Source organism: Chiloscyllium plagiosum, unplaced genomic scaffold (genome assembly GCF_037043375.1).
Source record: "Chiloscyllium plagiosum isolate Xiang-an unplaced genomic scaffold, Cpla_swu_hap1 HiC_scaffold_35, whole genome shotgun sequence".
NCBI classification, from domain to species: domain Eukaryota; kingdom Metazoa; phylum Chordata; class Chondrichthyes; order Orectolobiformes; family Hemiscylliidae; genus Chiloscyllium; species Chiloscyllium plagiosum.
In genome coordinates this window covers 58,846,644-58,863,622 of record NW_028270173.1, presented here as the reverse complement: position 1 = coordinate 58,863,622, position 16,979 = coordinate 58,846,644, and the positions used below count along the sequence as shown (strand labels likewise).

Sequence of the window (16,979 nt, the reverse complement as noted above, 5' to 3'; positions counted from 1 at the left end):
GGTGGTAAAAAAGGAGGGGGGGGGGGGTGACGTTGCTAATTGGAAATGGTATAACGGCTGCAGAAAGGCAGTTCGAGGGGGATCTGCCTTTGGAGGTAGTATGGGCTGAAGTCAGAAATAGGAAAGGTGCAGTCACCTTGTTGGGTGTTTACTATAGGCCCCCCAATAGCAGCAGAGATGTGGAGAAACAGATTGGGAAACAGATTTTGGAAAGGTGCAGAAGCCACAGGGTAGTAGTCATGGGTAATTTCAACTTCCCAAACATTGACTGGAAGCTCTTTAGATCAAGTAGATTGGATGGGGCAGTGTTTGTGCAGTGTGTACAGGAAGCTTTTCTAACTCAGTATGTAGATTGCCCGACCAGAGGGGAGGCCATATTGGATTTGGTACTTGATAACGAACCGGGACAAGTGATGGGCTTGTTAGTGGGTGAACATTTTGGTGATGGTGACCACAATTCTGTGACTTTCACCTTGGTTATGGAGAGAGATAGGTGCGTGCAACAGGGTAGGTTTTACAATTGGGGGAAGGGTAAATACGATGCTGTAAGACAGGATCTGAGGAGCATAGGTTGGGAGCATAGGCTGTCAGGGAAGGATGTCGTGGAAATGTGGAACTTTTTCAAGGACCAGATACAACGTGTCCTTGATATGTATGTACCTGTCAGGCAGGAAAGAGATGGTCGTGTGAGGGAACCTTGGTTGACGAGGGAGGTTGAATGTCTTGTAAAGAGGAAGAAGGAGGCTTACATAAGGTTGAGGAAACAAGGTTCAGACAGAGCAGTGGAGGGATACAGGATAGCCCCAAGGCATTTTATGCGTATGTGAGAAACATGAGAATGACGAGAACGAGGGTAGGTCCGATCAAGGACAGTAGTGGGAGACTGTGTATTGAGTCGGAAGAGATAAGTGAAGTCTTGAATGAGTACTTTTCTTCAGTATTTACAAACGAGAGGGACCGTATTGTTGAAGAGGAGAGTATGAAACGGACTGGTAAGCTAGAGGAGATACTTGTTAGGAAGGAAGATGTGTTGGATAACTTGAGGATAGACAAGTCCCCCGGGCCTGATGGGATATATCCTAGGATTATGTGGGAAACAAGAGAGGAAATTGCAGAGCCGTTGGCAATGATCTTTTCATCTTCACTGTCAACAGGGGTGGTACCAGGGGACTGGAGAGTGGCGAATGTTGTGCCCCTGTTCAAAAAAGGGAATAGGGATAACCCCGGGAATTACAGGCCAGTTAGTCTTACTTCGGTGGTAGGCAATGTAACGGAAAGGGTACTGAGGGATAGGATTTATGAGTATCTGGAAAGACACTGCTTGATTAGGGACAGCCAACACGGATTTGTGAAGGGTAGGTCTTGCCTTACAAGTCTTATTGAATTCTTTGAGGAGGTGACCAAGCATGTGGATGAGGGTAGAGCAGTGGATGTAGTATACATGGATTTTAGTAAGGCATTTGATAAGGTTCCCCATGGTAGGCTTATGCGGAAAGGGAGGAGGCATGGGATAGAGGTAAATTTGGCCAGTTGGATGGAAAACTGGCTAACCGGTCGAAGTCAGAGAGTGGTGGTAGATGGTAAATATTCAGCCTGGAGCCCAGTTACAAGTGGAGGTTCCGCAGGGATCAGTTCTGGGTTCTCTGCTGTTTGTAATTTTTATTAATGACTTGGAAGAGGGAGTCGAAGGGTGAGTCAGTAAATTTGCAGATGATACGAAGATAGGTGGAGTTGTGGATAGTGAGGAGGGCTGTTGTCGGCTGCAAAGGGACTTAGATATGATGCAGAGCTGGGCTGAGGAGTGGCAGATGGAGTTCAACCCTGCCAAGTGTGAGGTTGTCCATTTTGGAAGGACAAATAAGAATGCGGAATACAGGGTTAACGGTAGGGTTCTTAGTAAGGTGAAGGAGAAGAGGGATCTTGGGGTCTATGTTCATAGATCTTTGAAAGTTGCCACTCAGGTGGACAGAGCTTGTAAGAAAGCCTATGGTGTATTAGCGTCCATTAGCAGAGGGATGGAATTCAAGAGTCGTGAAGTGATGTTACAGTTGTAGAGGACTTTGGTTAGGCCACATTTGGAGTACTGTGTGCAGTTCTGGTCGCCTCACTTTAGGAAAGATGTGGAAGCTTTGGAGAGGGTGCAGAGAAGATTTACCAGGATGTTGCCTGGAATGGAGAATAGGTCGTACGAGGATAGATTGAGCGTGCTAGGCCTTTTCTCATTGGAACGGAGAAGGATGAGGGGTGACTTGATAGAGGTGTATAAGATGATCAGGGGAATAGATAGAGTAGACAATCAGAAACTTTTCCCCCGGGTACAACAGAGTGTTACAAGGGGACATAAATTTAAGGTGAAGGGTGGAAGGTATAGGGGAGATGTCAGGGGTAGGTTCTTTACCCAGAGAGTAGTGGGGGCATGGATTGCCCTGCCTGTGGGAGTGGCAGAGTCAGAATCATTGGTGAACTTTAAGTGGCAATTGGATAGGTACATGGATGGGTGCTTAAGCTAGGACAAATGTACGGCACAACATCGTGGGCCGAAGGGCCTGTTCTGTGCTGTATTGTTCTATGTTCTAAGGTTGTAGGTTGAGCTCCAACTCCAGATGGATTGTTCCAAATTGTTGTCACGTTCTGATGAAGAATCGTTCAGGCTGTGGGCTCCCTGCACAATCACTCCCTTCACCCCTGACCACAGAAACCCAGTCATGTTATAAAATTAAATGCAATTTACAAGAATGGTTCCGGGCATGAGAAACTTCATTGTGAGGACAGACCAAAGAAGTTGGAGCTATCTTCCTTGAAGAAGAGAAAGCTAATAGGAATGTTGGTAGAAGTTTCAATATCATAAGTTGACAGGGAAAAAGTGTTGCCTGCGGGGAAAGAATAGAGAACTTGAGATGGGCGGCACAGTGGCTCAGTAGTTAGCACTGCTGTCTCATAGCTCAGTTCCAATTCCAGCCTTGGGGTGACTGTGTGGAGTTTGTACTTTCTCCCCATGTTTGCGTGGGTTTCCGCCGGGTGCTCCGGTTTCCTCCCACAGTCCAAAGAAGTACAAGTTGGGTGGAGTGGTCATGCTAAATTGCCGATCGTGTGCAGGCTATGTGAGTTAGCCATGGGGAATTCAGGGTTACAGGCATAGGGGTGGGTCTGGATGCGATGCTGTTTGGAGGGTCGGTGTGGACTCCACGGGCCGAATGGCCCGCTTCCACATTGTAGGGATCCTATGATTCTGTGATTTCAGGTAATTTTCAGGAGAAGAAAAAACATTATCACATAGTGAATAGTTTAGAGTCTGGAATGCACTACCTAGTAGTGTCGAATCCTTGCGTGATGAGGAGCCCAATCCTAGAGCTGCATTTCCATATTTGGCAGATGTTTCCAGGATGTGGAATTGGTCCTTGGCCTCAAGTTCACTGGCATTCATTTCCCTGGTTCCTTTGTCATCTTCCCTCTTGCTGAGGGATTTTCTCAAAGAAGTGTCTCTCTTACTCCAAATCAGTTTCTTCTGAATGAGGGTATCCCACACTATGTCGCATTTCTTGAAGATGCCTTTAGAGAGTCTTTGAAATGCTTTCTTTGTCGCCCTATTGTTCAAATGCCTTCCTTGAGTTAAGAGATGATTTGCTTTAGCAGTTGAAACTCAGGCATCCTAAGCACTCCTGATATTTTGAAAATCTACCTATCTCCTCTTTACTTCCACAGAGAATTCTCGACATTCACTGTAGCTTGAGCAAAGAAATCACTTCACATCTCATTTTTAAGTTCTGTAGTTACATCACTAGTTTGATATTTCCCTACTGGTGGAAACATCTTCTCAACATTCATCCTCTCAAGCTTCTCAGAATCTTGTATGTTTCAGTCAGATCACCTCTCACTCATCCTTTATTAACAAAGCTGCCCCACCTCCTTTCCACCTATTTTTCTGGAACATCAAATACCCTTGAATATTGAGTTCTCCATCTTTGTCACAGGCAGGTTCAACTAAGGCATTCAAGAGGGTATTTAATGACGACTTCACCTCGTCTTTCTTTGGAAACACAATGGTGCAGAATAAGTCTGAGGTGTCAAGTTTCTTTATTGAGTATATATGCACACATATATATGTGTATATGGAGCTGCTACAAGTAAACCCACAAAACTGGCATTTGGCTTTCCTGTGTGATCAGGGTTTGTCCTCAGGTGGCCAAACTGCTGAATCAGACATTTTTACCACCTCAGAGGTTGACCAGACCACCTTCCCCGACAATCGCACTGACCCCTTCAAGCTCCTCATGTTTAAGGTGTGAGATGTGTCACTCAGACCAATGTTCACACCCCTTTCAGGATGTCACAATAATGGCACATAGTTTAATCTGATGCCCTCTCATCTGTGGTTGCTCCCAAGCTGTTGTGTTCACTTTTGCCCCTGTCCAGCTTTTCATTTCTCCCACATTAAACCAGGTTTTACAGGTTCATCAGATTTAGACCTTTGGTTAGAAAAAATCGACTTCAGCATTTATTATCAAAGGCCTTCCTAAAGGTAAATAGTCTCAGTTCTCACCTTGTCAGGCCCAATAGGAAATTAACAAGTTCTTGCAGCTGTTTAAAGCTGTTTTGAGCCTTGTCCACTGAATAGTAATCTCAAAGTCATGACTTCTACAGTTATTGGTGCCTTCCTCCCTTCAACCGGCATTATGTCTATCCCTCACACACAGGACTGTCAATAGCCATTTACAATTGAGTTATGTATGTACAAAATCCACGACAAAATTAATAAAGCAATTATACACAAATTACTCAGACTAAGAACTACTTGGACAAACATACGAAGAAAAGGGAACTTAACATATATCTTAATTCTTATAAAATTATCCAAGAGCTGTTTTACACACTGCATTGATCGTGAAACCTTCATACTTGGTCACACAGAATATTTTGAAAGGTTTGCTTTTGTAAAACAAGCACTAGTGTACAGGTACTGGCCAAGCGTTTAGCTTCGTTTGTGTTTGTTTTATCATCATAATCGTGCTGAAATTGACCATAACTGGAAATGTAAATGTCAGATGAATGTAAATGGACCTTTCGTGATCTTTGACATTGGTTTATTAAACATCAGCCGCAGAAATGACGACATCCGCCAGATAGGAGTAATGAGATTGGTGAGTTGCTACTGATTGTGCCTGTTTGAGGCAACTCTTCAAAATGTCTCAGGGATTTTCAGTGTTTAGGCACCAACAGTCAGTCATATTCATAACCTCAGTCTACGTGCTGTGGCCAGCAATTATTCCGGAAAACTAGATTATAGTTTATTTCAGTTGTGTCCCAGATAAAAATAATTTAATATTGTCACAATTACATTGTCACCTTGCGAACAGTACACATTTTGTACTAATTTTGATTTACTATTGCTTAAATTGGTGCATTCTCTCTCTCTTCCCTCTCACCTTTGTAACACAGGAGGAATACAGATTAGAGAGAAAGGCAAGAGAGGATAGAACTGAGGAGGAAGGACAAGAAGGCAATAGGGCAAGGTGGAGTGTAGGTAGGAGAGACAGGAGGTGAAGAAAAACAGGAGAGAGTGAATTACTCACATTCCTCTCATCTCCAAATCACTCTCCTGACTCCCACTCTCGTGCTGATCCCACCACTGCATGTCATCCCTGTGTTCGACGCTGTGGGTCTTCCCCTTCTGATCTGCTCTCAAACACATTCGGGGATATACATCCCACATTGATGTCAGTTTGAAAGCCACTCAGGATGAAGAATGTTATTCTCACCTTCGATATCTCTGTCAAACATTTATCAGGGGAACTGAGACAGCAGCTGCAATCAGTGCGATTTTATTCAGATGGGGCAATGACAAGTTTAAATTCCCACCTGATCTGCACCTCACCAGTCAGTTTCCTAATCCTTAAGAAATAATGTTCCATATGAATATTTAAAGTATCTGAATTTTAAAGAATGTTTCATGTGGTGTGTGAAAATGGTTGTAGCCCTCAAATATTCAATTAAATTTGTTGACAACAGAGATGACATTAACATAGCAAGCCATGAATATTTTATCTAAACATTCACCTTTCATTAGATTAGAAACAATACTGTATGTACTATTATTTGAAAGTTATTACATATGCTGGTCCAAATAGAAATTCTTCACACATCAACAAAAAAAAGCATTTTCCTGTCTCTAATCTGTTCCAATTTTCTCTGTCCCCCACACACTTGCACATGATCTTTCGGGTTTTAGGTCGTCTTTTGGTATAGGTGTGAATTGTTATGGGCTGCTAATCTAGGATCTGTTGTTTGTCTGGGGCTCCTTGCCATGGCAAATGTTGTTGCTATGCTGATCGTTCTTGCTGATCTGTGGCATTGGTTGGAGAATGGTTGATCTCTGGGGCTGATGGTTATCCAGTTCTAAACTGATGAAATCATCCTCATTGACTTATGAAGGAGCAACTTCTCTAATTGCATGTGGATGTCTGGGGTTCACTTTCATTATATGTGATCGAAGTAATAACTTCCATACACAAGTCCAGTGAATCTTATTGAATTTCTGAATACTTTAATAACTCTCATCAATATCTCACCCTTTCCATTTGACTGGAGATAGTGTGCAGATGATGTATGGTGTTGAATTTTCCAAATAATTCACGAAGTGTCTGTATCCCTCTCTTGTGAATTGAGGTCCTTGTCACCGATCACAATGTCAGGAATATCTAGACAACAGAAGTGCACCTTAAGAGATTCTACACCTCACTGGGAATCGTTAGCTCCCGTCATCTGAATAGTAATTGACTGCGATGAGATAATCAGGTCCAGTGAAAGTGAACAGTTTACTCCAAGCTTCATCCATGGGCTGGATAGGATGTCACGAGTCATGAGTAGCTCTATATCTTATTTAGAAATGTTCAGTACAAGTACTGCAAGGCTGATGTGGTCCTTCATCTCATTACTCATGTTTGGCCAGTAAGACACTTCTCTTACCTTCCTCAGACTAGACCCGATTCCTTGATGGTTTGTGTGGGACACGCTTCAGCATCTTTTTTTCTCATCTCATTCGTGATAATGACCCTGGTCTTTTGGTACACAGGCCAGGGAGCAGTGAAGTGAATCAGCGCAGGAATCCACACAGAGATAGATGGGTGGTGGGAGCTAATCAAGTCACGTCTGGGGTAGTTGGTCTGTGGGAATTAGTCAGGTCAGTTTGGAGATCATCAGGGTGGGGGGTCATCAGTTCTCTTCGGGGCTGAAGGGAGCGTGGTCAGGCCAGCATGACTGGTGGTGGGAGTTGTGTGGGTTATCAAATCTTTGTTTACCTAAAAGGTAGACAAGCTTCTTTTCCTATCTGGCATTTGCTGGGTAATTAAAATAAAAACAGTGAGTGCTGGAAACAGCAGTTCTGGGAACATCTGTGGAGAGAGAAACAGAGTTAACGTTTGAGTCCAATATAACTCTACTTTGGGTGGAACAGTGGCTCAATGATTAGCACTGCTGCCTCACAGTGCCAGGGACCCGGGTTCAATTCCAGCCTCAGGCAACTGTCTGTGCGGAGTTTGCACATTCTCCCAGTATCTGCGTGGGATTCCTCTGGGGGCTGTGGTTTCCTCCCACAATCCAAAGATGGGCAAGTTAGATGAATTGGCCTTGTGAAATTGCCCATAGTGTTCAGGCATGTGTAGGTTAGGTGCATTAGTCAAGATTAAATGTAGAGTAATAGGGTAAAGGAATGGGTTTGGGTGGGATACTCTTCGGAGAGTCAGTGCAGACTTGTCGGGTCGAAGGGCCTATTTCCACACTGTAGGGATTCTATGATAACTTTACTCGTGAAACATTAAGTCAATCTGTTAACTCTGTTTTGTTCTCCACAGATGCTGCAAGTTCTCTTGTATATCTCCAGCATTTTCCATTTTCATTTCAGATCTCCAACATTCACAGTGTTTTGCTTTTATTTATCAGGTAGCTATTTAGGTTCTTCCCAATGTAAACACAATGATGGACCAGGAACTTTACTGACTCTGTGGAAGCCTTGTCACAAACAGCACACTGAAAGCGTTTCTCCCCTGTGTGAATCCTGGTGCATTCCAAATGTTCAAACACATCAGGGAAGGTTCATCACAATCTCAGAACTGAAAGGATACTCTCCTGTATGAATCTTCTGATGGAGCAGAAGACTTGATGAATCTGAGAATGATTTACCACACACGTTGCACGTGAAAGAATTTTCCCTTGTGTGAATGCGTTGGTGTTTGCGGAGGTGTGATGATCTTGAGAATGATTTGTCACATACTTCACACGTAAATGGTTTCTCCCCAGTGTGAATTCGTTGGTGTACGCAGAAGCTCGATAAATCTGAGAAAGACTTGTCACACACCTCACACGTGAACGGCTTTTCTCCTGTGTGGATTCGTTGATGTACACGAAGAGTTGATGACCGTGAGAATGATTTGTTGCAGACCTCACACCTGAATGGTTTCTCCCCAGTGTGAATGCGCTGATGTCTGCGAAGGGTCAATGATTCTGAGAATGATTTTTTGCACACCTCACATGTGAAAGGTTTCTCCCCCGTGTGTACTCTCTGATGGTGCAGGAGACTCGATGAAACTGAGAATGATTTGTCACACACCACACATAAGAATGGTTTCTCACCAGTGTGGACAGGTTGGTGTCTGCGAAGGTGCGAAGAAGTCAAGAATGATTTGTCACACACATCACATGTGAATGGTTTCATTCCTGTGTGAATGAGTTGGTGTCTGCGAAGAGTTGACAAGTCGGAGAATGATTTGTCACATACTTCACAAGTGAATGGCTTTTCCCCTGTGTGAATCCGTTGGTGCACGCGGAGAGTCGAGGTCTGCGAGAATGACTTGTCACACACCTCGCACACAAAAGGTTTCTCTCCCGTGTGAATACGTTCGTGTCTGCGAAGAGTTGATGTCTCTGAGAATGATTTATCACATACCTCGCACACAAAAGGTTTCTCTCCTGTGTGGGTGCGTTGGTGTACATGGAGGGTCGATGCCTCTGAGAATGATTTATCACACACCTCACACTTGAAAGGTTTCTCCCCTGTGTGGACTCTCTGATGGAGCAGGAGACTTGATGAATCAGAGAATGACTTGTCACACACCACACATGTGAATGGTTTTACCCCGGTGTGAATGGGTTGGTGTCTGCGGAGGTGTGAAGAATTTGAGAATGATTTATCACACACCTCACATTTGAATGGTTTCTCCCCTGTATGAATGCGTTGGTGTCTGCGCAGGGTTGATAAGTCGGAGAATGACTTGTCACATACTTCACAAGTGAATGGTTTCTCCCCCGTGTGAATGCGTTGATGCACACGCAGAGTTGATGTCTGCGAGAATGATTTGTCACACACCTCACATGTGAAGGGTTTCTCCCCTGTGTGAATGCGTTCGTGTCTGCGAAGAGTTGATGACTCTGAAAATGATTTGTCACACACCTCGCACGTGAAGGGTTTCTCCCCGGTGTGAATACGCTGGTGAACCCGGAGGGATGATGACTCTGAGAATGATTTATCACACACCTTGCAGGTAAATGGCTTCTCCCCAGTGTGAATAAGCCAGTGTTTCACCAGGCTTGACAGTTGTGTAAAGCTCCTGTTACACACCTCACATACGAATGGTTTCTCCCCAGTGTGAATACGTCGGTGACTCACCAGTGTTGATGACTTTGCAAAACCTCGTTCGCAGACCTCACACTTGAATTGTTTCATTTCCATGAAGCTGCTCTTACTTTAACAGTTGGACAACTGTTTTATTGTGTATGGATTTTCTGTGCCTGTGGAGCCCTCACCTCTCATGTGTAGGGATGAGTCAGTGGTTCATGAAGCTCGATGAATGATTGAAGCTCTCGCCACACTTGGAGCCACTCACACTTCTTCCCAGCCTCACCCTGACCGATCGCCCACAACCGAACCTTCAGAAAAGTTGGTTCTGATGGAAGGCTCCACACCACTGATCTGATGATAGGTCAGAGCTCCCCTAACCCGATCAATTTCCAAAGCTTCTCTGTTTTGAGCAATGTTGTGAAGGGACTGATGGCTTCCCACAGTTGTGCAGCTGTTCCACTGGGTAATGGTCAGGAACTGTCTGCAGTACCTATCCTCTCTGTATTCTCTGGTGTCCGGTGCAATCTTTCTGTAAAACAGGAAAAGAACACTTGATTTCCTCCAATTCCATCTCTTTATTTGCTGAAGGGACTGACTCCTCAGTTAGAGATTGTTCCACAGTGAATATCAGTCTGCTATTCCCTGTGTGGTAGGGGATAAGATACAAGTCCTTTCTTTTTCCTCACTTGAATGTCACACACCCTCTGTTTCCAGCAGGTACACTGGATAGTGACCAGGAGTAGATAATGTGTTTACTTTCTTTCCTCTGCCCAAACCTTCATCTTCCCAGACCCCATGACAGCCATGAGAAAGACAGTCAGGTGCAGTATAAAATGGGTCATCAATTCACTATGTGTTCAAGAAATGTAGCTAGTGTTGCACTTAAACTATTTGTTTACGAAAAAAATCAAGCAAAGTGTTAAATACAATGGAGATTTGAAATTTATTTTTATTCACTCAGGATGCAGGCATCTCTGCCTCGGCTGGCATATCTTATCCATCCCTAAGTGCCCAGAGGGCAGTTAAGAGTCAACCATGTCACTATGTGTCTGGAGTCACATGTAGTCCAGACCAGGTAAGGATGACAGAAATCCTTCCCTAAAGGACATTAGTGAACCTGATGGGTTTTTTTCCAACAATCGACCCTTAATTCCAGATTCTTTATTGAATTCAAATTCTACCGTCTGCCTGGCAGGATTTGAACCCATTCCCTAGAACATGAGCTGGGTTTCTGCATTAATAGTCCAGCAATACTACCACTAGGTCATTGCCTCCCCCTTATATCTCAGATAGCTTTCTCAAAGTAAAAGGAAAAATTAGGGTGAACTTAAATTAAGATTGCATTCTCTCTTAATTCTGAAACAGGGAGTTAACTCCTTTCCCAATTTCTTCTGGTCCCTTGCTGGGGTAGAGAGAAGGGATTTCCCAAATACTTAGTTTTCAGATTCCAAATATTTGAAGTGAATCCAAAGCAAAAAGCTTCAACATGAAATTAGAAATAGGGTTTCATGACAAATCATTTAAAATGGGAGGAGGGGAAATTACGTAACTAAAGATAGGACAGTAGATTAGATTACGTTACAGTGTGGAAACAGGCCCTTCGGCCCAACAAGTCCACACCGACCCGCCGAAGCGCAACCCACCCATACCTCTACCCCTACATTTACCCCTTACCTAACACTACGGGCAATTTAGCATGGCCAATTCACCTAACCTGCACATCTTTGGACTGTGGGAGGAAACCGGAGCACCCGGAGGAAACCCACGCAGACACGGGGAGAATGTGCAAACTCCACACAGTCAGTCGCCTGAGGCGGGAATTGAACCCGGGTCTCTGGCGCTGTGAGGCAGCAGTGCTAACCACTGTGCCACCCAGTAGAGGAGATAGGTGATGAACTGCAGGTATTGGTAGGTCCAGAGCTTTAAAAAAATCAGTTAACTTGAGGCATAACTTCTCAGAATTCAAGAACAGCTTCCTTGTGGAGCTGAGTCCAATCATTTTCCTTCCTGCAGTAAAGTGTTGGTGTCATTCCAGCTAGCAACTTAGAGTCAGAGATGCAGTGTCCAAGCATAAGCAGTCAGCCCAGCCTGATGTCCTGTTCACCTTTCAGGGGGGAGTCAAAAAGCAAGTGACCTCAAATCCCAGATTTGGATCTTGCGATTCAACCAGCAATGACAAAGTTAACTGTAAATGTGTTAGTGATTATCTTAGTAGAATGAGTCCTGATAGAAATAGAGAAAATATGTACAGAGTGGACCATTTGACCCTTTGAGTCTGTTCTGCCATTCATATGGTTATGGCCGATCATCCGACTCAGTGTCCTTTTCTTGCTTTCTCTCCATACCCTTTGATCCCTATAGCCCCAAGAACTACATCTAACTCCTTCTTGAAAACATTTAATGTTTTGGCCTCAACTACTTTCTAAGACAGAGAATTCCACAGACTCACCTCTCTCTGGATGAAGATAATTTCTCCTCATCTCAGTCCTAAATGGGCTACACCGGTATCCTTAAGACTGTGACCCCTGATTCTGGACCGTATAATGATTTGAAACATTCTTGCTGATTTTCTCTATTTTGCTTTTAAATATAGGTTTCTATGAGATTCCTCTATCATTCTTCTAAACTTCAGTGAGCATACCAATCTAGTTTGTCTTCATATATCAGTCCCACCATCTCAGAAATCAATGTGGTAAACATTTGTTGCATTTCTCCATAGCCAGAACATCCTTTCTCAGAAAAGGAGACCAAAACTGCACACAATATTCTAGGTGTAGCATCACCAAGACCTTATACAACTGCAAGGAGAAATGAGGACTGCAGATGCTAGAGATCAGAGTCGAGTATGTAGTGCTGGGAAAGCAGAGCAGGCCAGGCAGCATCCGAGGAGCATCCGAGGAGCTTATGCCCAAAACGTCGATTCTCCTGCTCCTCAGATGCTGCCTGGCCTGCTCTGCTTTCCCAGCACCACACTCTTCACTCTTATACAACTGCAGCATGACATCCTTGCTCCTGTACTCAAATCCTCTTGCTAAGAAGGTCAACACACAACTTGCCTTCTTCACCACCTGCTGCAACTGCATGCTTATTTAGAACATAGAACATTACAGTGCAGTACAGGCCCTTCAGCCCTCTATGTTGTGCCGACCTGTGAAACCAATCTGAAACCCATCTAACCTACACTAACCTACACTTTCAGTGACTGGTGTACAAGAACATTCAGGTTTCATTGCATTTCCCCTGTTCCCAGTCTATCGCCATTCTGATAACAAACCACCTTTATCCAAAATTTACTTCATCTGCTATGCATTTGCCCAATCAACTTGTCCAAATCACACTAAAACATCTCTACATCCTCCGTGCAGTCCACCCTCCCACCTAGTTTTATGCTGTCTGCAAACTTGAAGATATAACATTTCATCTCCTCTCATAAATCATTCATACATATTATGAATAGGTGAAGTCCAAGCACTAATCCCAATAGTACCTCACTAGCCACTGGGTGCCACTTAGAAAATTTGTTCCTACTCTTTGTTTCCTGTCTGCTCAGTTCTCTATCCATGTCAGTACACTATCCCCAATACCAGCCACTTAATATTGACATGCTAATCTGTTGTGTGGGACCCTTCTGCAAGTCCAAGTAAACCACACCGACTGGCAACCCCATTTCAACTTTACCAGTTACATCCTTGAAACATTCCAATAGATTTGTCAAGCATGATTTCCCTTTTGCACAACCATATTGAATCTGTCAAATTTTGTCACCATTTTCTGCTACTTTATAATAGACTCTAGCATTTCCCTATTACCAATATCAGGCTGACCCTATAATGCCCTGTTTTCTCTCTACTTTTTTTTTAAACCTTACGGTTTGATTAACTACCCTCCAATGAATAGGAACTGTTCCAGAGTCTCAAAAGATGGCAACCATTGCATCCATTTCTAGACCACTTCCTTAAACACTCCATGATGTAGATTGTTGGGCCCTGGGGACGTGTTGGCCTTTAATTTCCCCAATTTCCCCAACACCATTTCCATACTAATACTGCTTTCCTTCAGTTCCTCTTTCTCACACAACTGTGTTCACCAACATTTTTAGGATATTATTTGTGTCCTTTGTGAGAATAGAACCAAAATATATATTGGTCTGTCATCTCTTTGTCCCACATCATAACGTCCCTTGTTTCTGATTGTATGGACTGACATTTGTTTTCACTATTCTTTTTCTTGTCAAATGCCTACAGAAGCTTTTTAAATGAGTCTATACTTTCCCTGCAAGCTTACTCTCATATTTGTTTTTCTGTGAATTAATCCTTTTGATTTCCTTTGCTGAAATCAAAACTGCTCCCAATCCTCAGGTCTACTGCTTTTATTAGACATTTTGTATGCCCCTTCCTTCGATCTAATATCATCCCTAATTTCCTTTGCTAGCCATGGACAGGCCATTTTTCCTATTTTGCGCCAGGTAGGAATGAACAATTATTGCAGTTCCTCTTTAAATGTTTGCCACTGCCTCTCGTTTGTCATCTCCTTAAATAACACTCACCAATTTATTATAGTCAACCCATGCCTTATGTCATCCTAGTTTCCTCTATTTAGATTTAGGGCTCTACTCTCAGAATTAACTATGTCACTTTCCACCTTCATGAAGAACTGTATCATACTAAAGTCACTCTTCCCCAAGGGGCCTCACACAGCTAGACTGCCAATTATCCCTTTCTTATCTCACAATATCCAGTCTTGAATGTTTTGATACAGAAAACCATCTTGTACATATTCCAAGTATGCAACTTCTACAGCATTGTTACTGATTGGATTTGTCCAATTTATAGGCAAATGAAACTCACCCATAATGACAGCTACACCCTCGTTGTTTGTGGTTCCAATTTCATGTTTAATTCCTTCCCTGACATTACCACTACAGTTCAGGGGTCTATGTACAATCCCCACTGTTGTTTTCTGCCCATGGTTTCCATACAAGTTCATTTCACCACAGCTAATATCTTTCCTCACTATTGCATCCATGGTCCCTCTATCCAGCAATGTTGCCCCACTCCTTTTGCTCTTGTCTGTCCTTCCTAAAACCTGAATGCCCAGATATTTAATTCCCATCCTGGTCATCCCACGGTCACATCTCTGTAATCCCAACTATATCATACCCATTTATACCTATTTGCATGACAAATTCATCCACTTCATTGAGAATGCATTGAGCATTAAGAGGCAATACCTTAGGTTTGGCCTTCCCAATACTTTTAATCTTCCTCACATTATTTAGCACTGTAGCTTGAATTCTTTGCCCATCACTTCTCTGATTTCCAGTTCTGTCTTTTGCTTTTATCCATTTTTACCTCTCTACTGTCTCTTTGTATAGATTCCTATCCCTATACCATTTTAGTTTAAACCCATCCCATTCGCACTCACAAATATATCCTTTAGAAATATATTTGAGGAAAACAAACTGGACAGAAAATGCTACAAGCTAAGGAAAAATAGTACTTTGGTGTAGCTGTTTGAAGGGTCCTAGTTTATCCTGGGAAATTAGGTACGTTGCACCCCCTTTCTGTGCACATCCTAAATTCAGCTACCAACCACAGCATTGGGGGGAAAAAAATCAATCTCGCACAGGCTTTTGAGAAAAGATGAGGACTTCAGATAAAAAATTTAAACAAGGCATGAAAATGCAATTTCAAGAAAACTGTGTCTCCAAGAAAAGGTTAACAATCCAGGCATTGAGAATTCAAAACTTGTTGCCTGTATCTTAACTTCCATTGTGTCCCATTCATTCATCACCTTTGCATTTCCTGGCTTTTCTTTGCCCACAGTCTGAAAACATCTCAGTTTTAAAATTCCTCATCCCTGTTTTCAAATTCCTCCTTGGCCTCACTTCTCCCCAACTTCATAATCTCTTTCGGCCCTATAACCCTCTGAAACCTTCACATTGCTTCAAATTCTTGAGCAGCTCCCATTGTAACTGTTCTAACATTTGTGGCTGTGCCTTCAGCTGCCCTCAAAGTCCACTTAGAACTGATGGTGCCAAGTAGTTAACCTCACATCATTGAAAGCAGCAGACGATTTCAACACCAGCATGTATTGCTGGACTGAGAAAGCCATGAACAGAAATACAGCAAACAAAATAGAGCTCATATCCCTTAGACCAGATTAGTCAGAATGATCAACAGCTCCACATCTCTGTTCCCTTTCTGCCACTCCCATCTCTGACCATTGCCTTCGTGAATTCACATGCAGCAATTTCGAGGTTACAACCTTAATTCCCTTTACACTCTCCCTTCACTGGGAAACTGCTTCACAATGAGGGTCAGTTGGATGGTACATCATGAGGGGGAATCGCACTGCTCTGACTGAAAACCTGTCTGACATTTTACACAACAACAATAGGCAATAGCTTGCATTTATACAGCATTTTAAACATAGTTCAATGGTCAAAAGGTCCTAAGGGGAGACTCAAGGATTTCAGCACTGAGGCTGACACTACAGTGCAGTAGTGAGGGAGTGTGCCACTTTCAGAGGTTCCATATTTCAGAGGGGATGTTACACAGGGAACCCTTCTGCTCCCCGTCTGCTACCTTGCCCCCAGCACCATTACCCTCCCATTTATCGTTCAGCCCCCTTGGGGCAGCCCCTCATTCCCGATAACAGCTTATTCTCGAAACATCAATTCGCCTGCTCCTCAGATGCTGCCTTCCCAGCTGTGCTTTACCAGCAGCACACTCTTTGACTCTGATCTCCAGCATCTGCAGTGCTCACTTTCTCCCAATATTAATTCATCAGTCAACACCATTAAAAAACAGATTACCTGGTCATTCTTATTTGCTGTTTGTGGCAGGTTCATATTGACAATCACATTTTGAGTGTTACCACAGTGACCAGATGAAAAAGTACTTTACTGGACGTAAATTCTTTTGAGACATTATGTCTCAAAATAATTAGAGAATTTTAACCTTTTTCAGGTGGTGACAGAAACGGGGGAAGGGAGGTCTTGGAGGTTTCTAAAAAAACAGGCAACATCCAATTCCCAACAGAGAACTGACCATTCACAGTCCACAGGATAATAACCAACACCCAACACACAATTCAACAACAGAAAATCAATAAGAATCCTCAGACACTCTGTACCTCCCACATAATTATACTTCACCTTCTCATATTCAGGAATGAGCCATCAGCAAAACTCAGCTTGGAAATTAGAAGGAAAATGCTTCCAATAAACACAATCAATATCCAACACAGCTCCAGTCATACAGTCATAGCGTCGTACAGCATGGAAACAGACCCTTCAGTCCAACCAGTCCATGTCGAACATAGTCCCACACTGAACTAATCCCACCTGTCTGTTCCTGGCCCTTTC

The 16,979-nt window shown here is 43.2% G+C and overlaps 1 protein-coding gene across 1 annotated transcript; it reads right to left on the bottom strand.

The window, feature by feature from the left end:
• Positions 1-4,057: 4,057 nt before the first annotated feature.
• Positions 4,058-16,962, bottom strand: LOC122541582 (uncharacterized). Its single transcript, XM_087978723.1, has 2 exons — positions 16,428-16,962; positions 4,058-10,139 (listed from the first exon to the last, which is right to left on the bottom strand). The coding sequence occupies exon 2, from the start codon at positions 9,719-9,721 to the stop codon at positions 8,078-8,080; it is 1,644 nt and encodes a 547-aa protein (XP_087834849.1). The 5' UTR covers positions 9,722-10,139; positions 16,428-16,962; the 3' UTR covers positions 4,058-8,077.
• Positions 16,963-16,979: the final 17 nt, after the last annotated feature.

What these genes read in the sequence shown, in the direction of transcription:
- LOC122541582 (XM_087978723.1), bottom strand. Translation starts at nt 9,721, where the DNA reads ATGGAAATGAAACAATTCAAGTGTGAGGTCTGCGAACGAGGTTTTGCA.